The sequence below is a fragment of the Ursus arctos genome, unplaced genomic scaffold, assembly GCF_023065955.2.
Source record: "Ursus arctos isolate Adak ecotype North America unplaced genomic scaffold, UrsArc2.0 scaffold_6, whole genome shotgun sequence".
Lineage (NCBI taxonomy): Eukaryota > Metazoa > Chordata > Mammalia > Carnivora > Ursidae > Ursus > Ursus arctos.
Window position 1 is genome coordinate 65,229,144 of NW_026623078.1, and position 21,071 is coordinate 65,250,214.

At 36.9% G+C, this 21,071-nt stretch overlaps 1 protein-coding gene across 1 annotated transcript in view; it reads right to left on the reverse strand.

Annotated features, from left to right (window-relative positions):
- The window catches only part of EIF3H (eukaryotic translation initiation factor 3 subunit H), a 92,827-nt gene extending 72,208 nt beyond the window's left edge, over positions 1–20,619 (reverse strand). Inside the window, exon 1 of the mRNA XM_026495537.4 lies at positions 20,455–20,619. Within this exon, the coding sequence (XP_026351322.1) occupies positions 20,455–20,586 (132 nt within the window). The 5' untranslated portion in view covers positions 20,587–20,619. The remainder of the gene's footprint in view (positions 1–20,454) is intronic.
- Between the last annotated feature and the right edge of the window lie 452 nt (positions 20,620–21,071).

Genomic DNA, 21,071 nt, shown 5'->3' on the forward strand with positions numbered 1-21,071 from the left:
AAGTAAATGGCTAAAGGTCACACATCCAGGAAGTAGAAGAGCCAAGATTTAAAACAAGTCAAGTTCCAAAGTTGTGTGAGTACGTTAACTTTAATAACAAGAAAATTGATTTTCATATCAATAATTCAGTAATTAAAACAATGATTAGTCATAGGCTTTGTGATGAACAGACCCCAAAAAGATTTTAGACCAATAATATCCAGACCTCTTAAGGATAGCAAGGAGTGAGCAGGGAAAAGAGCTTAACGTGGAAGAACACCAACCAATTAAGACTTTCAATACTGTGAAATGAAGAAAGTGCACCATCTTACACATCCCTACATAAAAGACCTTTCCACTTTCGAAAGGTACAAAATGAGCTTTAAGAGTCATGCAGGTATGGGTACAAGTTCCAGCGCTAACATTTACTAGCTGTGACCCTGGGAAAGCTATTTGTTCTTCCTAAGTCTTTGATTTCTAATTTGCAACATCAAGCTATTCTAAAGCAACATTAACACTATGAGAAACGAGAGAATGTATGGTAAATACTTCACACAGGGCCCAACATGTAATAAATGTTCAATAAATTAATATTATTGATTTTTGTCAATAAAAAGCAGAACTATTTAACTCCTACTCAACTTACCTTCTGAGAAGGGCAATTATTGCAAAAAGAAACAGGGGTGACTTAGAAGGGATAAACAGAACTAATTAAAAGTTATTACAAACACACCTACCAGCTTGTCTAAGTTACCTAGGTTCCTAGATACTTACCCCTATTAATGAGATCACTGAACCACTGTTGAAATCAAAGTAAATGACATGCTAGAAGACAGAAGAGCTTAATGTAGATCTTCAGACAAACTCTAGAATTAATTCCTCAACAGCAGGCAGTCATGTGCGCAAAAAGGAGTGTTGATGACTAGGACCCAGCAATTTCACAAAGAAGTCAGGCCAAAATAACCTCGTTTTCTTTTTCAAAGAAAACCAAGTTAAGAAAAAATTATTATATTTAAAAATGAGTTATCACAGTACAAAAATAACTTCTACTGAAACACTGTCTTAACTCTAATAAAAATGAACTGTAAAGGGATGGGGGGTAGGAGGGCAATGTAACCAAACAGCACGCAGCTTGCTGTGCCTGGCCAAAGAATCAATGCAGCTTCATACAGCATCAACAGAAGTACGGTGCTCCAAGTAAGAGAAATTATCATCTCACTCTTCAGCATCACTGACCTGTTATATTCAGTTCAGAGAAAATTTACAGGAACAGTATCCAACTGAGAGATGGGAAAAGCTTGGTGGTTTAACTATCTGCTAGAAACAATAAACATAAGTAAGTATACAAAGAAAGGGGTAATGGTAAGAGAGAAAGCCTAAAATCCTGTGATGAGAACTAGTTCAATGAATTCAAACCTTTCTCTAGAGCAGGGACAATCACAAAGAGCACTTTCTAAATAGTGAGGCACGAGGGGATGGGTCTTACTTTGAAAGGCAAACTAAAGACCACAGGTGATGATAGCAGCAGAAAGAAGGCTTAAATTTTAAGGATAAATTCTCTCTTAGCATTTAAGGCTATCCAAAATAAAGAGACTTTGGTGATCACTAAAATAATTTCCAACTCTAACATTTATGATTTTGCCACTGTAATATAGTCTGATAAAGCATTCAAAACTATAAAAAAAATTTTATGAAAACTAAGCAAACTCATTCTTCAGTTTGACATCTTATGCCCTTATTTCCTACATACATGCAAAAATCGCAATTCTTTAGTTCAAAAAGTAACATAATGGGCTTGCAATTCAAACTTGAAAGATGTCAAAAGGAAATTCCTCATCAGAAATAACAAATTCACATACAAGCTTTTGATATCCTACAGAAATAACTAAGAACTTATAAATAAAAACATTCCACAGCTGTTTCATATTTACAAGACAAAAATCCATGTTCTGCCCATGGTCTCCCCTCTTAAATATTCTTGTGGAAACGAAGACATGTGTTATTCACCACATCTTCAACCCCCAACACAGGTCCTGGCACATAAAAGATACTCAGAATCTATTTGCTGAAGGAGTGAACATTAAACATTTATCGTTCACTTACATCAAGCACTCCACAGTGTCTTACACGCAATGACTCGTTCAATCCCGTAACTACTGCATGAAGTGAGAAATAGCATTTCCTCATTTATTTGCCAGATGAGGAAAGAGACAATTTGACACAGAATTTTTAAATCAGGGAGGTGAGATATGAATTTGGACTTCGAGGTACTTGTAATTACTTCATAGTAACTGAGTAACTTTGTTTGTAATAACAAGGCTGAAACCTAACGAATGCAGGGGCAACAGCTCTGGAAGAAGTCACTGTAGCAGGGCTGCAGAAGCAGGGTTTTGTGCATGAAGTAGAACAGTTCAGTGTAAGATCACAGGGTCAGGCAGCAAAAGACCGTAAGGGAATGGTGCTAGAGGTCAAATTTTTTGCGCCCTGATCACTAGACATCAAGTAGCATCAACAGGAAACTGCCACTAGTTCCTATAATGCAATACAGCTTCTAATCTTTAGCAGCACTATTCTCACAAGCCACAAGATGGGAATGTTCCACCACAAAAGTCCTGTTTCAGTCAAGCTCATCCCCTTTCATTTTCTCTCCCTCCAACCAACCATATGCCTCTGTCCCTAAAACAGTGCTGATATATTTTTAATTAATTCTGTTTACGTCATGCTTCCTCTTACTTTTAAAAATAGATACATGAAAGCTTAATAGTCTCCAAAACAAAAACATACTCCTATATTTTGTTTATAAGCGTCACATATGATCCCACATACTCCCAGCTCTACATCACTTGTTCTCAGCTTATCAAAATGGCCTGTGGAGCTTTTTTTAAATGAATGAAAAGAGGTCTTCACCCTGGCTATATATTAGAGCCATCAGTATTTAAAAAAACAAAAGCAAAACCAAAACAAAATACAAAAAGCTAATGGCCTAAATCCAACCTCTTAAATTCAGAGGTAATTGATCTGGGCTAAGAATCCTATATTGGGGGGCGCCTGGGGGGCGCACTCGTTAAGCGTCTGCCTTCAGCTCAGGGCGTGATCCCAGCGTTCTGGGATCAAGCCCCACATGAGGCTCTTGTGCTGGGAGCCTGCTTCTTCCTCTCCCACTCCCCCTACTTGTGTTCCCTCTCTCGCTGGCTGTCTGTCAAATAAATTAAAAAAAAGAAAAGAAAAAAAAGAATCCTATATTGGTTTTGAGGGGATTTTATTTCTTTTCGTTTTTGTTTTAGAGTCTCCAGGTGATTCTAACATCCTACTTCATTCTAACTTTTAATGAGGTAGTATGGACCAGCCTTCCTTTTTTTAACTCTGCAGAGGACTGCAATGCACACAACTGGTTAAAACAAAGTTTCCTTTCCTCTGGTTTAAGACTCCCTGTGTTGAGGAAAAGTGAGTACACAGAAAAACACAGACCCAAAAGTGAACATTTTATTTATAAAAGCATAAATATCACCCCCTCATAAGAGGAACTCGAGCCCTACTTGGAAGAATCTCCAGAGCACAGCAATGAGAGGGAGAGTAACGCCAGCAATCCACCGGAGAAGCATCGAGAGTTCTGTAAGACATATGCTTTATAGCTTGACCCCATATTTAAGACTCTTTATGAACGCTGACCAGGTTTGTTTATCCTATAAATTCATGGGTAAATAAAGATTTTCCTACAAATTATGCCTAAAGGATGGCAACAAACTGGCCTGTAGAATTCTAAATTACCAAATTCTTCTACACTCCCCCCCAAACTTAGTCATACTCTGGGTCTAAGTGTTTATTAACCTACTTGATTTGCCCTGCGCAGTCAGTATTGGTCTCTGAATATATCAACTATCTCTAGATCAGTCTCCCAGCATTCTGAGGTTTGCACATTCTCAAGCCGGGCGGATCTTAGCAAGGAATAGTAAACAGATGTCCAGTCCGCTGAAATTACCCTAGAGGAACCATTTTTTCTACTACTGTTTATTATTCAGTGCAATTTGAAAGAGCAAAGCAGACTATTTTGTAATCTCTAATGAACACAATACTATTTTTTAAAAGTGTCTTTTTAAAAAATGAAAACCTAACTTTGCCCAAAAGGCTAAACACACATAGTATTTAACTTCAAAGACACAAAGTATTCTCAATACTATAGGATAAAAATAAATAACAACCTAAAATATCCAAAGAAATTAGTTATACCAGAAATCAACAAATCTGAAATTTGTTAATAAGCATGATGAATAAAATCTTCCATCCTCCCTAAAATGGAACATTTAGCAGAATCTCTAAGTCCTCTCTATCAAAATTATATCAAAAACTTCCAATCCCATACTAGGGAACAATTTAAATCTGACCAAAACAAAGATTATGATGTCTGCAAAGACCAGTTACTACAGAAAGATTTGGAAGCTGTGCATAGAATCACCAGAATTCTGTTATTTTTGGCTTCTTTCATTCACTCATTAATCCATTCACCTAGGTATGTGTTTAGTGACTCTATAGGACAGTTACCTCTGACAGGACTATTGGGAAAATGAAACTAAAATCAAACATATCAGAGTCTTTACTTTCATGAGGTTTATATTTTAAAATTGCAAGTCTCAAAAGTTTTTGATCCTGAGGCCCTTTTAACACTCTTAAAAATTACTAAGGATCCCAAAGAATTTTTATATTGATATTTATGTGTTAGAAATTCAAACTGAAATATGTTCAAAATATTTATTCACTTAAAAACAATAACAAATATATTACATAATATCATAAATGACATTTATGAAAAATAACTTAATTTTTCAAAATAAAAACAATCAGGATGGAAAAAATGACACCATTTCTTTCACATTTTTGTAAAACATTTACATTTTCAGAAAGAAATTTTAATCAGCATAGAAGAATAATATTGTGGGGCACCTGGGTGGCTCAGGCAGTTAAGTGTCTGCCTTCAGCTCAGGTCATGATCCCAGGTTCCTGGAATCTGAGCTGCACAGAACCCCGTATGCAGCTCCCTGCTGAGCAGGGAATCCGCTTCTCCCTCTCCCTCTCCCTCTCCCTCTCCCTCTGCCTGCGTGCGACATGCGCAGCACACTCTCTCTCTAATAAATAAATCTTAAAAAAAAAAAAAAGAATAACATTGTTTCACAGTTTTTGTAAATCCTGTTAATGTCTAGTTTAATAAAAGACAATTGGATTCACATATCTCCTTCTGCATCAATCTTCTAATATCACACAGCATGTATCGAGAAACCTCCATTTAACACTCATAAAGAATGAGTAAAAATGACAAATGATGTTTAAATATTATTATAAAAATAGTTTTGACCTCAGAGACCCTCTATAAAGGTGTTGGGGATTCTCCCACTTTACCATTATTCCAGAATGACAATTAAGAAAGTGAATGAAAATTATAGATAGTGAAGCACACTCTGAAGAAAATAAACAGATGAACTGAAAAGAAGATAACCTTAACTGGCATGACCCAGGAAAGGCCCCTCTCCGAGATGACAACTGAGCAGAGAAGTGAAGATCAAGCAGTTGGCTTGGGTGAAGAAAATACTTGCCAGCTATGGATTTCAAATTAAAATGCTAATATTTACTTTTCACAAAGTACACAAGTCATACTTTACAGAACAAAAAGGCCTAAAGATGGATGAACACTAGGATGGGAGTAGACTTTCATGTTTTTACCAAAAGCAGTGCCATATAAATAATAAATTCAATCTACTCACAGAAATAGTTGTGTCTTAAGATACCATTACATGATTCAAAATGAGCAATTTCATATAATTTTTGTTGATGAATTATGAAATACAATATATTAACAAAATCCTTTCAGGAAATACTACATGACTTTTAATCAGCAGTATTTCTAACATCAGTGTCAGAGCCAATCTTCACCTGGTAAAATAAGGGCTATGAAGCTACCACACAAAATCCCTCTATTAAAGCAACTCTAATAAAGTTCAGGGTTAAAAAGTAAACTATTTAAGAAATATAATCTGGAATTTTTAGGCCTTGCAATATGCCAATTTCAAGTACCTGAATCCCCTCTACCCCTGCAGACATACAGAAATGCTGAATATACTGCATTTCTAAAAAGCTGAAATAACCAATCAAGCAAGACAAGCAAACGAACAACCGGAGCATTAACCCTGTGAGTTAACACAGCAGTACCCAAAGGTACAACAGACCAAGATAAAATACCCAGGAGCTAGGAGCTGGATTGCAATCCATTCTCTGTCCTGGATCAAAAAATGGAGTCCTGGACTTCTGAGTTAGGAAAGTGGAAATTAAGACATTTCCAAAAAGCTAGAAACCCATAAAAAGTGTTGGTGGAAAGGTAGAAAACAGTAATTGCGGCATCTTCTAGCTAAATACGAACTTACTACATGATCCAAATTGCTATTCCTAGGAATTCACCAAGAGAAATGAAAATATACCCACAAAAAGATACGTCCACAACTGCTCATAACAGCATCATTCATACTAGCTAAAAGCTGAAAGCAACCCAAAGGCCACCAAACTTAGGTAAACAAATTGTAGTATATCCATTCTATGTACTACTACTACTCAGCAATAAAAAGGAACGAAATAGCAGTACAACAGAGAGGAATCTCGAAAACATCATTCTAACTGAAAGAAGTCAAACAAAATGCTATGTACTATATGACTTCATTTACATGGAGTTCTAGAGAAGGCAAAACAAAACCCCTAAGTAGTTGCGGGGGAGGGGGGCGGCAAGGTGAGGTGAGGGGAGGATACTGACTGCAGATAGGCACACTCTTTAGGGTGAAGCAACTATTCTACACCTTGATGTGGTGGCAAATGTACAGCTGTTGACAACTACAAAAGGTCATCATACCATACATTTTAAAGAGGTGGATTTTATTCTGTATAAATAATACCTGAACTTTAAAAACCTGTACACATTTTTTAAAATCTGAAGAAAAAATTCATACACGTACCCACTTCCAATTTTTCTCAATTCAAAGATTCCGAGTTGCTTATAAGGAACTAGGTAAAAAACCGCTGCTATATCCCTGCATTATGTATAACATATGTTTTACATAACTATATATAAACTCAAATTTATAATAACTCACATTTATAAGCCCAGGCAATCAAGAATAAATTAAACTATACTGTTTTAGAAGCCAAAAAAGTATAACATTAAGAATTTTGCCATTATTTTAAAGTATTTTGGAATTTAATGGGATTAACTAGGTATTTTACCAATAATTTCTATACACTTAAAGGCATTTTCCTGGAAGAAAGATCCGTGGCATTCATCAGATTCCCAAAGAGCCACAACACACAAAGGGTTAGAGTTTTAAAAATTATTAGTAATAAAAATTTATTATATACATGCAGTTATGCTTTTATGTTTGCATGAACAAGAATGGTGTGGAAGGACATATCTTTTATGAGTCTTTGTTATTATTTAGTTATAATAAGCATGTATTTGTTTTCAATTCAAAAAACATCAAATGTTAAGAAAAAGTTAACAGAAAAGATTTTAAAATCCAGCAATTACAGCAATTTACCACATGAAGTTTCACCAAAAAACCCCGCTAATTTCTTTTTGACAATGCTACTGAGCTGACAGAATGATGTGGACGTATCTTTTTTTTTTTTAAGATTTTATTTATTTATTTATTTGACAGAGACAGAGACAGCCAGCGAGAGAGGGAACACAAGCAGGGGGAGTGGGAGAGGAAGAAGCAGGCTCCTAGCAGAGGAGACTGATGTGGGACTCGATCCCAGAACCCTGGGATCACGCCCTGAGCCGAAGGCAGACGCTTAAGGACTGCGCCACCCAGGCGCCCCTGATGTGGACGTATCTTGATTCTAGCATGTTCTTTAAGGTACGTAAAAAAGGGGGGGGGAATAAGTGGCTTTGAAAGGAGGAGAAAGTAAAAAAATACAACTATAAGCCTGAGCACCTGCTGACTTTAATTCTAATCTCGTTGATATGGTTACTCCTCACCTCTATTCACAGATGTCACTGTACTCACATACACAAATGACTAGACAATACATATATGTACACACCACCAAGGTCAAAGAGGAACTTCTGGCTATACAGACTGATTTTCAACAAGCAGAGAGAGCTGTTTGAGGGAAGCCTAACACAAGCCAATTATAAATCAGCAAAAATATCAACTCAAACTTTGAGCAAACTAACAGCAATAAATTTTCACCAAGAAAAGCAGCAGGTTTTCCACTGTCCCTGTAGTAGACATAAAAAGGATCTGTTCAAAGCCCAGTTCAAATTAGAGACATAAGTAGTTTTAAATTGCTGGAACTATACCATCATTTTTAATCTTCCTATATAAAGCCAAGTTCATAGGGAATGTCCAGAGGTTGCAACCTGTATTGTGCACCTAGAATAAGAAATACTAAATCCACTTGTTCATCTTTTTTAAACAGCTCACAGATAAAAGAAATGCTGAATGTATATAAATGTTTTACCACTAAAGCCAATAAGCCAACAATAAAAAAGTAAATCTAGTGGTATTTAATAATCACAGTAGTATTTTATACACGGTTCTATTAAATATTATTAGACTCTGGTTACAGGAAGATGCTATTAGCTAAAATAGGTATGCAAATAGTTTATAACAGGTCTTCTCAGACTATCTGTGGTGAAGAACTTATTTTCTTCCAGTCCCTCACAGACCAATACTATAGTAAAAAAAGAAAACTTAGAAGAAAAGTGACTTTTTTAAAAAAGAGAAAATACAAGCCCAGGGATCACACTCTTGGCTATCACAGCAATATCATACTGCTATAAAAGTTTCTAAACACTCAATCTCAATTCCGTGCTTATCTCATACAGACAGTGGACAGTTCACAGACCACACCCATACTTTAGGTAGCACTGGTTTATGGAAGCTGTAACATTAAGCAGGTAGACCATTCTCTCTAATTCCAAAAGGTGAACATTCAGACTTTATAATCAAACACTTCTTAATTTATGTTACTGATATGAAATCTTTCAAAATATGACAATATTTCAATAGATGTGAACTCCAAACTGTGTGGCTCACAAGCCCATAGTTCCTCTCCCACCCCATGCTGCTTCTATGGGAGAGGACAGGCATTCTCCTTACATGGGGTCAAACCACTATTCTCTTAGCTCTGATTCCAATCTGAACACTGTATTTTTACGAGGGGTAAAAACAAAGTTATTTCAGGAGCAGGAGCTACAAGCTTTATAGAACAGAGGTAAGAAAGTAAATTATTTATCCAGTAAGTGAGCCCAGCTGAAGCCCCAACATTCGTTGTCTTCCACTTGTTGTACATAGTAACTCTAGAACTAACCTTTCTTTGTGAAAAAAAATAATGTTCAAGTGAGAAAGAAAGCTTTAGTAAATAAAAGCTTTAAAATTAATTCTTATGATTGTATACACAAATGTGAACCTCTGGTCTGTACCACAGAAAAAAATATATGGTATACAGAGGCTGAAGCACTAGAATCCAAAATAAAGTTTGCCAGTTCTGTGGCCTTAGACAAGGTATCTTATCTATCCTAGCCTCACCTACCTCCTGTGGAGATAAGTTAGTCAGTGCCTATCTCACAGCACTGTTGCAAGGATTAAAAAATAACCCACCCAAAGTACCTAGCACACAGTGCCTAGTAAATTCTCAGTAACATTAGCTACTATAATAAACTTTTCACCTAATCCATTCACTCATCCCTCCACCTATCCAACAAATATTTAGTGAGTGACTAAAATATGCCAGGTATTTTCATGGCATTGACACTTGCCTCCCCAGAATGTTCAGTTTATTCCTCAGAGATTTTTTTTCAGTCTAATAAGATGTACATATAACTTATTAAAAATCAACTACCTGACACCAAACTTCCCGTTTTGTTAAGACTTATCAGTCATGTTGATCTAGAGCGATCTCTTATAACAACCAATACCACGGTGTTTCAAAACAAGATTTTTAAAATCTGCATCGAAGAGTCAAAGTTGAGAATAATGGTCTTCATTCAAAACAGCGTGTATGGGGCGCCTGGGTGACACAGTCCTTGAGGGTCTGCCTTTGGCTCAGGGCGTGATCCCAGAGTTCCGGGATCGAGCCCCACATCAGGCTCCTCCGCTATGAGCCTGCTTCTTCCTCTACCACTCCCCCTGCTTGTGTTCTCTCGTGCTGGCTGTCTGTCTCTGTCAAATAAATAAATAAAATCTTAAAAAAAAAAAAAAAAAGCGGTGTATACGTGTGCTTATGTATGTATGCAGGTTCCCTTAAATACATCATTATCCTTGCTAAAAATAAAGACTAGACCCACTCCAAGAGTTTCTTAGAAGTCTGAAATAAAAAGGCAAAGCCCAACTGCACCAGTTTCTGGCCATTTGGAGAAGAGGTCAGGCGGGATGCATGATTCCTAGGCTGGCTTTATTCTAGTTTTGTAGATTCTGGGAGGTAGGGTCCACAGCCTGAATTTCCCACATCAATCACAAAGAATAGCTATTACCATAGAAGAATTTTAGTCTCAAAGAAACTGTAATGCCACAGAATCTCCCCTTAGCATATTCTGTAAAGTCAATAACTAGACTTTCATTTAATTCTGGCTTCTTTCACTGACTGATCTGTGAACTTGGCAGTTTTCTTATTTGGTTAAGCCTAGATCATTTTTTTCTAACACTGAACAAAGAAGGTAGTTACTGCCAAAATGTAAATTCAAAAAGCAGAAAGTAGTATTAGTCTTAAATTTAACACATTTTATGGCTCAAGTGGGATAGGGGTTCCATTTCATAACTGGCTGTGTCAAATAATAAATAGGATTTAAATCACTGCTGTTCAGTTTTGATGTGAAAGAAATTTAAGTAACTTCAATAGCAAAAAAAAAAGATATTTTGCTCCTGACACATATGGGATTAGTTGCAATGCTCCAAAACACTTAATCAATATCACCTCTATAATATTTCAGTTGAAAGAGCACACTTCATTATTATTCTCTTGGATCTAATACTCATCAATGGTCCACAATTTTAAAGTTAAATCAACTAATAATTGTTGGGAAAAGGGGGAGAAGGGCAAAGCAGTCTCAAGAAATTCAACAGACTAGCACTGCTCTCCTCATAAAAATTGGTCATGGGATAGTTCAATGATACAATCAAACATACAAATGTATAACAATTAAATGTTAAGTGATGAGGATGTTTTATTTTTAACATTAAGTTTTTACTTTACCAACTCAATATACATAACTGATCTGCAAATTTTCCCACATGTAGCTGGAAAATAATTTTTCCCAAGTAAAATGAGTGATAAAAAAAGCTCTGCTGGAACAAAATTCATTTCCTCTGTCATACAAAACAAACCAAAAAATTTCAAAACTGTTATGAGCTATCTACTCCTAACATGTTTTAAGTTTGTTATACTGAGGAGCATGGACCACTGCTTAATTAGAAGGCCTTTAGGTGATTTGGGGGCACTGCAATTATAGTTTGTTTCTGTTTCCTTAACAGGAGGCAGTGCTTGCTAAAGTCCAGAAGGAAACATTAAAAAGAGTAACTGTGACTGCCTCTGGGAAGAGGGTGGTTGAAGACAGGGATGAAAAGTGAGAGCTTCTTTTCACTCCATACTCTTTTTTGCTTTTTGATTTATGTACCATGTGTACCCAAATGGCTGTTTAATTAAACAGGGTTAATATAATAAAAAGACTTCAGTTTTTAAAAAGCACACCACAGTAATACCAGAAGGTGATTATTCACCTTTCTCAAGAGGTCCCTCAGAACCAAACTGAAGATTATGCATTTCTGCACAAAATGTAAAACAGGGGTTTTCTTCTATCCAAAGGAAAATATTTGGGTTTCAATTGCTTTAAAGGCTATCCTTAAACCAAACTTGAAAACGGTTATCTAAAAGCCCTCATTTGAAGGCTAAAAACAGAAGGTAAAGAAGATCTTAACAGTCAGGCTATCAAGTTTGATTTGATTTTGTGTAATGAGGATTTTCCAATGGGTTTTTGCATTCTAGGACTACAGATGTCCTTTAAAAATAATTATTTACTCAGCAGCATTGTGTGTGATGGCCAAGTACAAGACAGAATCTGTAAGACCAGTCACATGAAACTGTAGCAATAATTCAGAAAGGAGAGTGAGAAATGAAAAGCAGAGACAACACCAAGTTAGAGACTCACAAACTATGTTAAGTGATCCTAAGCGAATCCGAGGGAAACCCTGTAGAGCAATCAAAGATGATACCAGAAGCCTGGGTGACTTGGGCAGATGTGGTATCACTAACAGAGGACAGGAAATACTTTACTGACTTGAATCACTGTTAACGAGTATATTAGCATACTAATAGGCACAGGGAATTTTAAAAATAAAGACTAAGATTTTTAAAAATCCTAACTCCTTTGGCAATGGTGCCAAGAAGCAGTACTCCAATATTCTGTACACGGGAAAATAAACTGTATTATACAACAATTCTGGAGAGCAATTTGGCAACATTCTTAAAATCATGCATAACCTTTAAGCCATTAACTGCAGCTACAGGTATTTATTAAAGCACAGGAAAAACACTAGAAAAGTAAACCCCCAAATCTTAATGTTGCTATCCACCCTCATGCTATGAGCTTATAAACTGAGTAATTTTCTTTCTGGTTGGTCTGTGCGTGTGTGTGTGTGTGTGTGTGTGTGTGTGAGAGAGAGAGAGAGAGAGAGAGAGAGAGAGAAAGAGAGAGAGAGAGAGATATCCCCAAACTTACCTTACAATGAATACATATGTTTTTTGTTTTAAAAAATCGTATTTTAACACATAACTCTTGTCCCACAGATAAACAAACATTTGCTACTTATATCAAATGAAATTAGTTGGGGACAGGGATAGAGGTATAGAAGGTACTAAGAAAAAAAATTCACATTAATCATCAGGATACAATGAATATCTGTGGTGTTTAGGTGCTATTTGGAATAAAACTAAAACTTTAAAATATTATGCCAAAATATAGCTGATGAATTCAGACTGAAACAGTAAAAAAGTTTTATATTTTGACTAAGTTAATAACTGAGTTACCACTCTTTTGCTGAATCAATTTTTTCTCCTCTATTTTTGGGCCTGGTGCCAACATCAACAAAAATACATACACCAGTGTCCACTTCAGCTCTTTTGGTTTTAATAAAACAAGTACAGTTTGTCACTATATAGATGGAGATGTACATTATGCTGTACTTTTTGCTACTAAAGCTAATCTTTACAAGATATAACCATTTTACATAATGATCTTCTACAAATAGTTTATGAGAAAAAATAAAGCTACTTTCTCTTTAAGTATATTTTCTCATACATTGCCAAAGGAAATACCCAAGTACCATAATTTAAATATTTTACAAAAGAAAAATTATGAACTAATCTCCAAGAGAAAAGCAAATGCAACCAAGCTTTCGTGTAAGTGCTGAAATCAGAAGCTTTCATCTAAGAAACTAGGGTAGACGTGGTAAAGTACAAATGAGAATATTTGACCACAAAATAAAACCTGGCAAAGACCCTTGCCAAAGGCTAACGCTTCGTAAAGGCTTGTCTCCCCTGTATCACAGCAAGGACTGAACCAAAAGTTCAGAAAAATGCAAAGAAGACTTAAAACACTGATGTTGCTCAGCAAAGCTCTTGAAGTCTCAGATATTAAGCTGAAGATCAGAATTTATAATTATGCAGGAGCTAGTTGAAGCCAAAGGTGACAAGAAAACAAAAGAAACGAAACCAGCAAATACTGTGCACCCACACCTTTTAATGTCAAAATAGGCATTTGAAGAGTACATATGCCATTTCATCTGGGCCAGATATGCTACAACTGAAGTTAAAATTTTTCATTATCTTCCATTTACGTGGTAAAGCATCAAGTTTGGAATCCCACTGTAACTATTAAAATCAATACCAACGACTAAATCTGTTACTACAATAATTAAACATCAATAAAAATAATATATATTAAGCTTCTATTCATTACAGCAGGAAGGCCATGCATTATCCTCATATTAAAGAAGAAAACTAAGGCCCAGAGATGCTGATTTATTAAATCATCTCCCCCATGAGAAATACCATGTATGCTAGGCTCAAGTTATCCCAAGATAGCTACAAGAAACAACGCTAATACAGTTTGTCATCACTGATGTATATGCCATAAACACAGGAAGCACGATCAGAAAACTTTCTCAAAAAGGCAATGGATTTCAATAAGCCCTCTGACCTTAAGGGAAAGGAACAAAATCCAGGATGTCTCCAGGGTTACATGAATCTTAAAAGCATCCTGAGAAGTCAGACAGACTTAGATTTGCCTACCCTAAGGCAAGTAAATTACCTTACTTAGGAATATCTACCAGTACTCCTCAATACTCTTTAGCTTACCTCCTATTTTCTTCAATGTTGATTCCCCAATATCTTATATCTGTGCGACCCATTGGCTAAAAGTCATCTTTTTTCCAAATGAGAATATTTACTAAATTGACTTCTATTAGCTACAAATCTTCTCCCCAAATACAACAGATTATTAAATATAAAGATTCTGATACATTCGCTTTCTTGTACATTTTAAAGTTCTAAGTCTGTAAGAGACCTAAGTTTTGGAAAATACACTTCCTGATGCTTGAGCAAGAAACACTGGATTAATTCTTCTGTGAACACTACTTCTATTTCCCCTTATCCTGACATTCATTAAGTCACATAAACTATTATATGAGCTTCCTCATTTGTAAAATGGGGATAATAATGGTTCCCAAATCAGAGTTGTTATATGGCTTCAATGCTATAATACATACAAAGTACTCGAATAGTACCTGGCACATAGTAAGAGCTAACATCTACTGAGTCCTTATACTGTATGAAGCAGTTGTAATAATGGAAAGCAAAATGAATCAAAGACAGCAATTTCTGATTTGAGTCCAAACTCTAGAAAAAATTCACTTTATGCCCTAGAAAACCCACTCAGTTTCTCTAAAATATAAATCATGCATTTAATCCAGCTAATACTGGTTCTATTAGCTCCTGGATTTCCTAGGATATAATAACGAATGTCAAATGTTTTTATCTACTATAAAAAAAACTATTACTTACAATTAGTAACATCTTACTTGCCAAAGCAAAAATATAACGAAGTGGTCAAAATGTCAGACAGCATACTCAATTTAATCCTCATTCAGAGTGTACTTAGCTTCGTGTTAAAAATAATGCTAACAATACTGCTTATCTGGTTTACCATCCATAGCAAATGAAAAGCTGGAAATAAAAGGGGTAAAAGACATACAAGCTTAACAACAAAAACAGTAAGAAAAAAAGACAGCCAACTAGAAAGACAAATTGCTCAAGGCACCTCAAAGACGGGACATTATAGAAATAAACAGATGTAAATACCCAAAGGGATTCTCGAGGACCACTGTCCAGTACGGGGCAATAAATTATGTTCTTAAAAGTAATACTAAGTCATCAAAACACGGCTAAGCTGTGTTCAATATTCTCTGACTAAAGAGGCAGAAATTTATGTAATACACTTCAGAAAGATTTACAATGGCAAAAATGTAAAAAATTTGGTGCTTGAAAGAATTTCAAGTTATCTGACTGAAATATCCACACATGTGAAGCAATTTACTCTTTACTGAAGTCAGAAAACTGAAAGGAGGAGCCAAAAGCCACACAATTTTTTGTTGTTAAAACATTAAAAAGGCCAAATTGTATTCTACTTGAGATTTGGATTTTAGACTAGGGCTTCCATTTCATAGTTTAACAAGCACCATTTAGTCTCTATAACTTCATATAGTGTCACACACACACACACACACACACTACACAGTGATATATGTCATAGCCTAGCATAAGCCCTTTACAAACTTGAATTATTGATTTCAGTTCACAGAGCACCGCCACCAACATTTTCTCATCAGCTCTGAATAACCACCAGGTAAGTAAGGCAGATAACATCTACCCTTAGAGCTGTTGTGAGAATCAGACATAATCTAACCAAACTTTCCTTCACAGGGTCTTGTAAATAGCAGGTGCTCAATTAATATTAGTGATTTTTCTTACAGATAAGACACTGACACTTTAAAAAAAGAAAGAAATATGAGCAAGTTTATAAAGCTCACTGGTCTCCCAGCCTCACTCCTGTGTTTCTCACCCAACACACCATTTCTACAAAGCATTTACCGACCCAGTGTCCTCATGATTCATTTTCAAGAAAATTTCTTGTACCCAGAACTGTATTAACTCATTCACAGTATCTGAGTGTTTTCTATGTAACAGTCACTGTTAACATTGCAGTGAACAAACCTGACACTGGTCCTGCTCTCAGGAAGTTGATATTTTAGTGTGAGAAGACAAGCAACAAATAAATAAGAGAATTTTGACAGTAATAAGGGCCCAACTGGGTGATAAAAGGGTCAATGAACTGATGGGGCCACTTAAGAACAGTTGGAAAGTACCTGTGAGGTAACATCTGAAAGACACCTGAATGACAAAGTATATGGAACTCTGACTTTTTCACTTATTAATAACATACTCTACCTTATTCCAATAAAGGAAGAATGAGGTAGCTAACAATTTTAAACAATACGATAACTTTTTACATAAAGGGAAAAACAAAATTTAAAAGGAAATAAATTTCGATGGTCATCAGTTTTAAGCACTGGAACTATGAACGATAACAAGTATTTTACAATCTGGGGCACCTGGGTGGCAGAGTCGGTTAAGCATCCAACTCTTGGTTTTGGCTCAGGTCGTGATCTCAGGGTCAAGATCAAGCCCTCCATCTGGCTCCAGTCTCAGAGCTCAGCACAGAGTCTGTTTGTCCCTCTTCATACCCCTTGGGCCCCCCCGCCCCCAAACGTGCTTGCTGGCTCACTCTCTCTCTAAAATAAATAAACAAAATCTTTTTAAAAAATTTTACAATTGTGCCTTCAAATTATCATCTCAGTGAGAAAAGAAAACAGTAAACCATTAGGAAAGAGTCTATGATCCTGTGCCAAGATGAGTGATACAAGTTGTCATCATTAAAAGTTCAGATAAAGGAAGAAATCAGTGTGGACCAGAACACTACTCCTCAAATATTAATAGGCTATAAATCAACTGATAAGGTAGATCAAGATGGGGCCCTAAGAGTCTGAGATACTGTATTTCTGCTTTCTAACAAGGTACCAGGTGAGGCCAATTCCACTTGTCTCGCTGATCCATGGAAAGATTCAGATTGGTTTAGGGGAACGACATGGGTTTTACATGAAAAGTTCAACAGGAAAGATTAGTTTTGATCGTTTCTAGGAACAACGAGATCACTTGACTGCAATGAAAATCCATTCCTCCATTCCAAGAGGATAAACTGAACACTGACTCTGTGCAAGGAACAGTAAAAGTCTCATTGACAAGTCTAATGGAATGGACAATTAAAAGTTCTTGAGAGATACCATTTCACACAAGAAAAACAAGCCATCTAATTGTCCATTAATGGTCAGATGAGGACAATTATGTCATATTCATACAATGAGGTGCTCTATAGTAATGAAAAGGAATGAATTATAGCCACAGTCTAGAATGGACTAATCTCAAAAACAATGTGAGATACGCATATGTGACTCAAGACACTGGAGAACATGTACTGTGATTTAATTCACATTTCATTTATATTATTAATATAAACAGGCAAAACTAAACAAATTGTTTAGAAATACTCTGTATGGTGAAGCTATAAAGAAAACCCAATCCTTGGAACAAACCTCACAATAGTGATTACAAGGTGGGGTTTAGGGATGGGAGAAAGGATGAAATAGGGAGAGGCTTCAAAGCTATTCATAATGTTCTATTTCTCACGTTGAATGGCAGGTAACTGGATGTTTATTTTGTGATTATTTAAATTATGTATCATAGATACTATTTTGCATGTGTGATATATTCTCATATTTTGTATAGTTCTTTGCGAATGCTATCAATGATTTTTCTAAAAACTAAATCAGGGAATTATTGGTGATGGAGATTCTAACAACAGTGAGTTGAAAAAAGAAAGGAAGACTACCAATTCAGATAATTCTTTAACCGCTGACTTCAAGAGGAAAAAAGTGGAGACTAAGAATGGAACACAGAGCGTTAAGTGAAAAAGAGAACTAAACACTGTAATATGGGAAAGTCCTGACAATGCTCACCTGTTAAGGGGAAGGTAATATTAAAGATACAGAAGATTTGATGAAACAGAACCAAAGGTAGGAAAGGAAAGGTTCAATACAAGAAGAAAAACAGGTCTTGACCACTAACAAGATGCCAGGAACAAATGTGATTAAACATCAGACTAACCAAATACCCTTTGTAACTGGAACGTACACTTCCTATGAGGCTTGGAAATAGTAGGAAATTAACCTGAACACAAAGGCAAGGACAACATCTTAGTAGGCCTTGAATTCACTGCAATATCACTGTAAGCATTTCAGGAAGGAAGTTAACAAAATCTAACTTTTCACATTACATGAATTTTTTAATTAAAGTGTGAAGGATGGACTGAACAGGTTTAAGAGAACAATTCAAGATACCATTAGAATAATCTATAAAAGATATCAGGACACGAAGTAGGAGCAGTATAAAAATGAGGGGCGCCTGGGTGGATCAGGCGGTGGGTCCAACTCTTGATTTTGGCTCAGGTCATGATCTCAGGGTCGTGGGATCAAGCCCCATGGCTGGTTTGTACTCAGTGGGGAATCTGCATCTCTCCCTCTCCCTCTGACCCTCCCCCTGGCCCTGCTTGCGTCCCCTACTCTTAAAATAAATAAATCTTAAAAAAAAAAAAAAGAAATCTTTCATGCATTCATTTATTCTACCTGTATCAGTTAAAAGGTTCTGTACTGGAAATATAACACGTGAAAAAGCACAGTCCCTTACCTGCCCTCAGTAGCTTACGTTCTGGTGGGCGAATCAAACAAGAAAACGAACAAGACAGTCACAGGCAGTGGAAAATGTTATGAAACAGAGTGGTGTGATGGAGGATGATGGGAACGGAGCTACATTCAACAGGGCTGGTAGGCAAGGCCTTTCTTAAAATGGGGCATTTAAGACAAGGACCTAAAGAATCAAAAGAAGCCATCAAGTAGGAAGAAATAACTTGAGTTATTTCAGTTAGAGAAAACAACTAAAATGTCACTGTGAATGGAGCCTAGAATAAAGTAGGAGGTGAGTTTGGAGAAAGAGACGGTAGCAGGACCTTGAAAATGTCGTAGAAGTCTGTATTTTATTGCAAGTGGATATGGTTGATGGCATAGAGATAGATGAGAAGCAGATGAATTTGATATATTTTGGAGGTGGAACCAACAGCATTTGCTGAGGGGAAAAAACAAGAACAAATGTTAAGTTAATGCCTAGGTTTTCTGACTTGTTCAAATGGTTAGATGGTAGTTCCATTCACCAAGATGGGAGAGACTGAGGTAAGACCAAGGATAGGGAGAGAGGAAGGAAGGGGAGATGGCAACAATCTTATTTTGGACAAGTTAAATTTGAGATACCTATAAGATAGCCAAAAGCGATGTCAGGCAGGCAGCAGGGTATTTAAGAGTGGCATGCAAAAACCAAGTCTGGCAAGAAATATAATTCTAAAGGTTATCAGAATATAAATAATATTTAAAGCCACAAGAAAGGAACTTAAGGAGGGTCTACTACTGTAACTTTTTGTAACATATAATAACACTGAAGCAACTAAGATTAAATGGTGACTTACTATGTCTCAGACACTGTTCTAGTTATTGACACATATTCAGCCAATTTTAATCCTCAAAACAACTAAAGTGAGGAAAATAAGTATAAAGAGATTAACTTAACCAATGGCATTCAGCTAATTTTAGAGATAGGACTGAAACCCAAGCAGTCTGGCTCCAGGAGTGTGCTTTTACCTACTCTTGTTACACTATGTCAAGCAGAGACCTGCTAGAAGGATGCCTAAACCCAAATCCTGAGGCACTCCAACATTCACAGATGGGGAAAGGAGAAGCCAACATAAGAGATGATTATTCCTAGTACATAGTTTCAGATAAACGCTGAACCACAGGCTCAGAAGTGGCTACGAAGCAAATCTCCACTTGGGAAGTTACAGATGTCAGGTCCCAGCAGAGAAGCAATGAAGTTTACCTTACCTTCCAAAAGCCCTAGATTCCTAGATCCTTCTCGACACCTCCTTCACCTATTTGTCTTCTAAAGAGTCTTTCTTCAAATCCAGGCATCTCAAAACAAGACCCCAAGAATCTGTTACACACACCCCGAGCCTCTGTTCCCTATCTCAGCCTCAACTCCCCCAATAGGCGGCAGAGAAAGCTGTTGCGCCTCCCAACAAAAAGTGAAGATGAAAAAGAAAGGTTTTAGGGGAAAACCTTGTCCCACTCTCAACAGGCTCAGGGGGAGGCTGCCAAGCAGTGCGTCTGGCGGAACTGGAATAAGAAATGAGCTCCCCACGTGGGCCTGGGGAAACGGAACCCCACTCACCAAGCCATCTATCTGCACTTGCTTCACGGCCGAATCTCCGGACCCGCCTTTGCCTTTGCCTTTCCCCGCCGGGCCGGTGGTGGAGCTGGAAGAAGTGGCAGCAGAGCCGGTGCCTTCCTTGCGAGACGCCATCTTTTTAGCCAGACAGGAAAAAAGAAAAACGTGAGTGACCGGAAGCGGAAGTACGGACTTTACGTGACGTCATGCACAGTCCGAGGGGCGGAGATGGGAGGACAAACTGGAGCGGGGCTCCGCCTCCCTTCTCTTTTCCAGCCTCGCCTCCTTCGCCGAGATAATCCTCTGCGCAGGTGCGTTCTGCCTTTGAGGCTTTTTCTCACCGAAAGCTTTAAAACAAACGTAGGCTTTTTAAAATATTTTCCACCATATGTTTAGTCAGTCTCCATTAGTCAGTTGACCATAACAGCGTTATAGCTCATTAATGTAGCATCTCGCCTAAAAACTATTTCACTTTTTTTCTTTTTATTAATTCCCCAATCCCAATCTCCTAAACTACGAAGAGCTGTGCTAACTCCATCAGACATACTTGGAAACTGAGACGTGATTTGTCCAACGTCACTCTGTTAATTAGTGGCAAGCTGGTATTGCAGTTTGTTTTA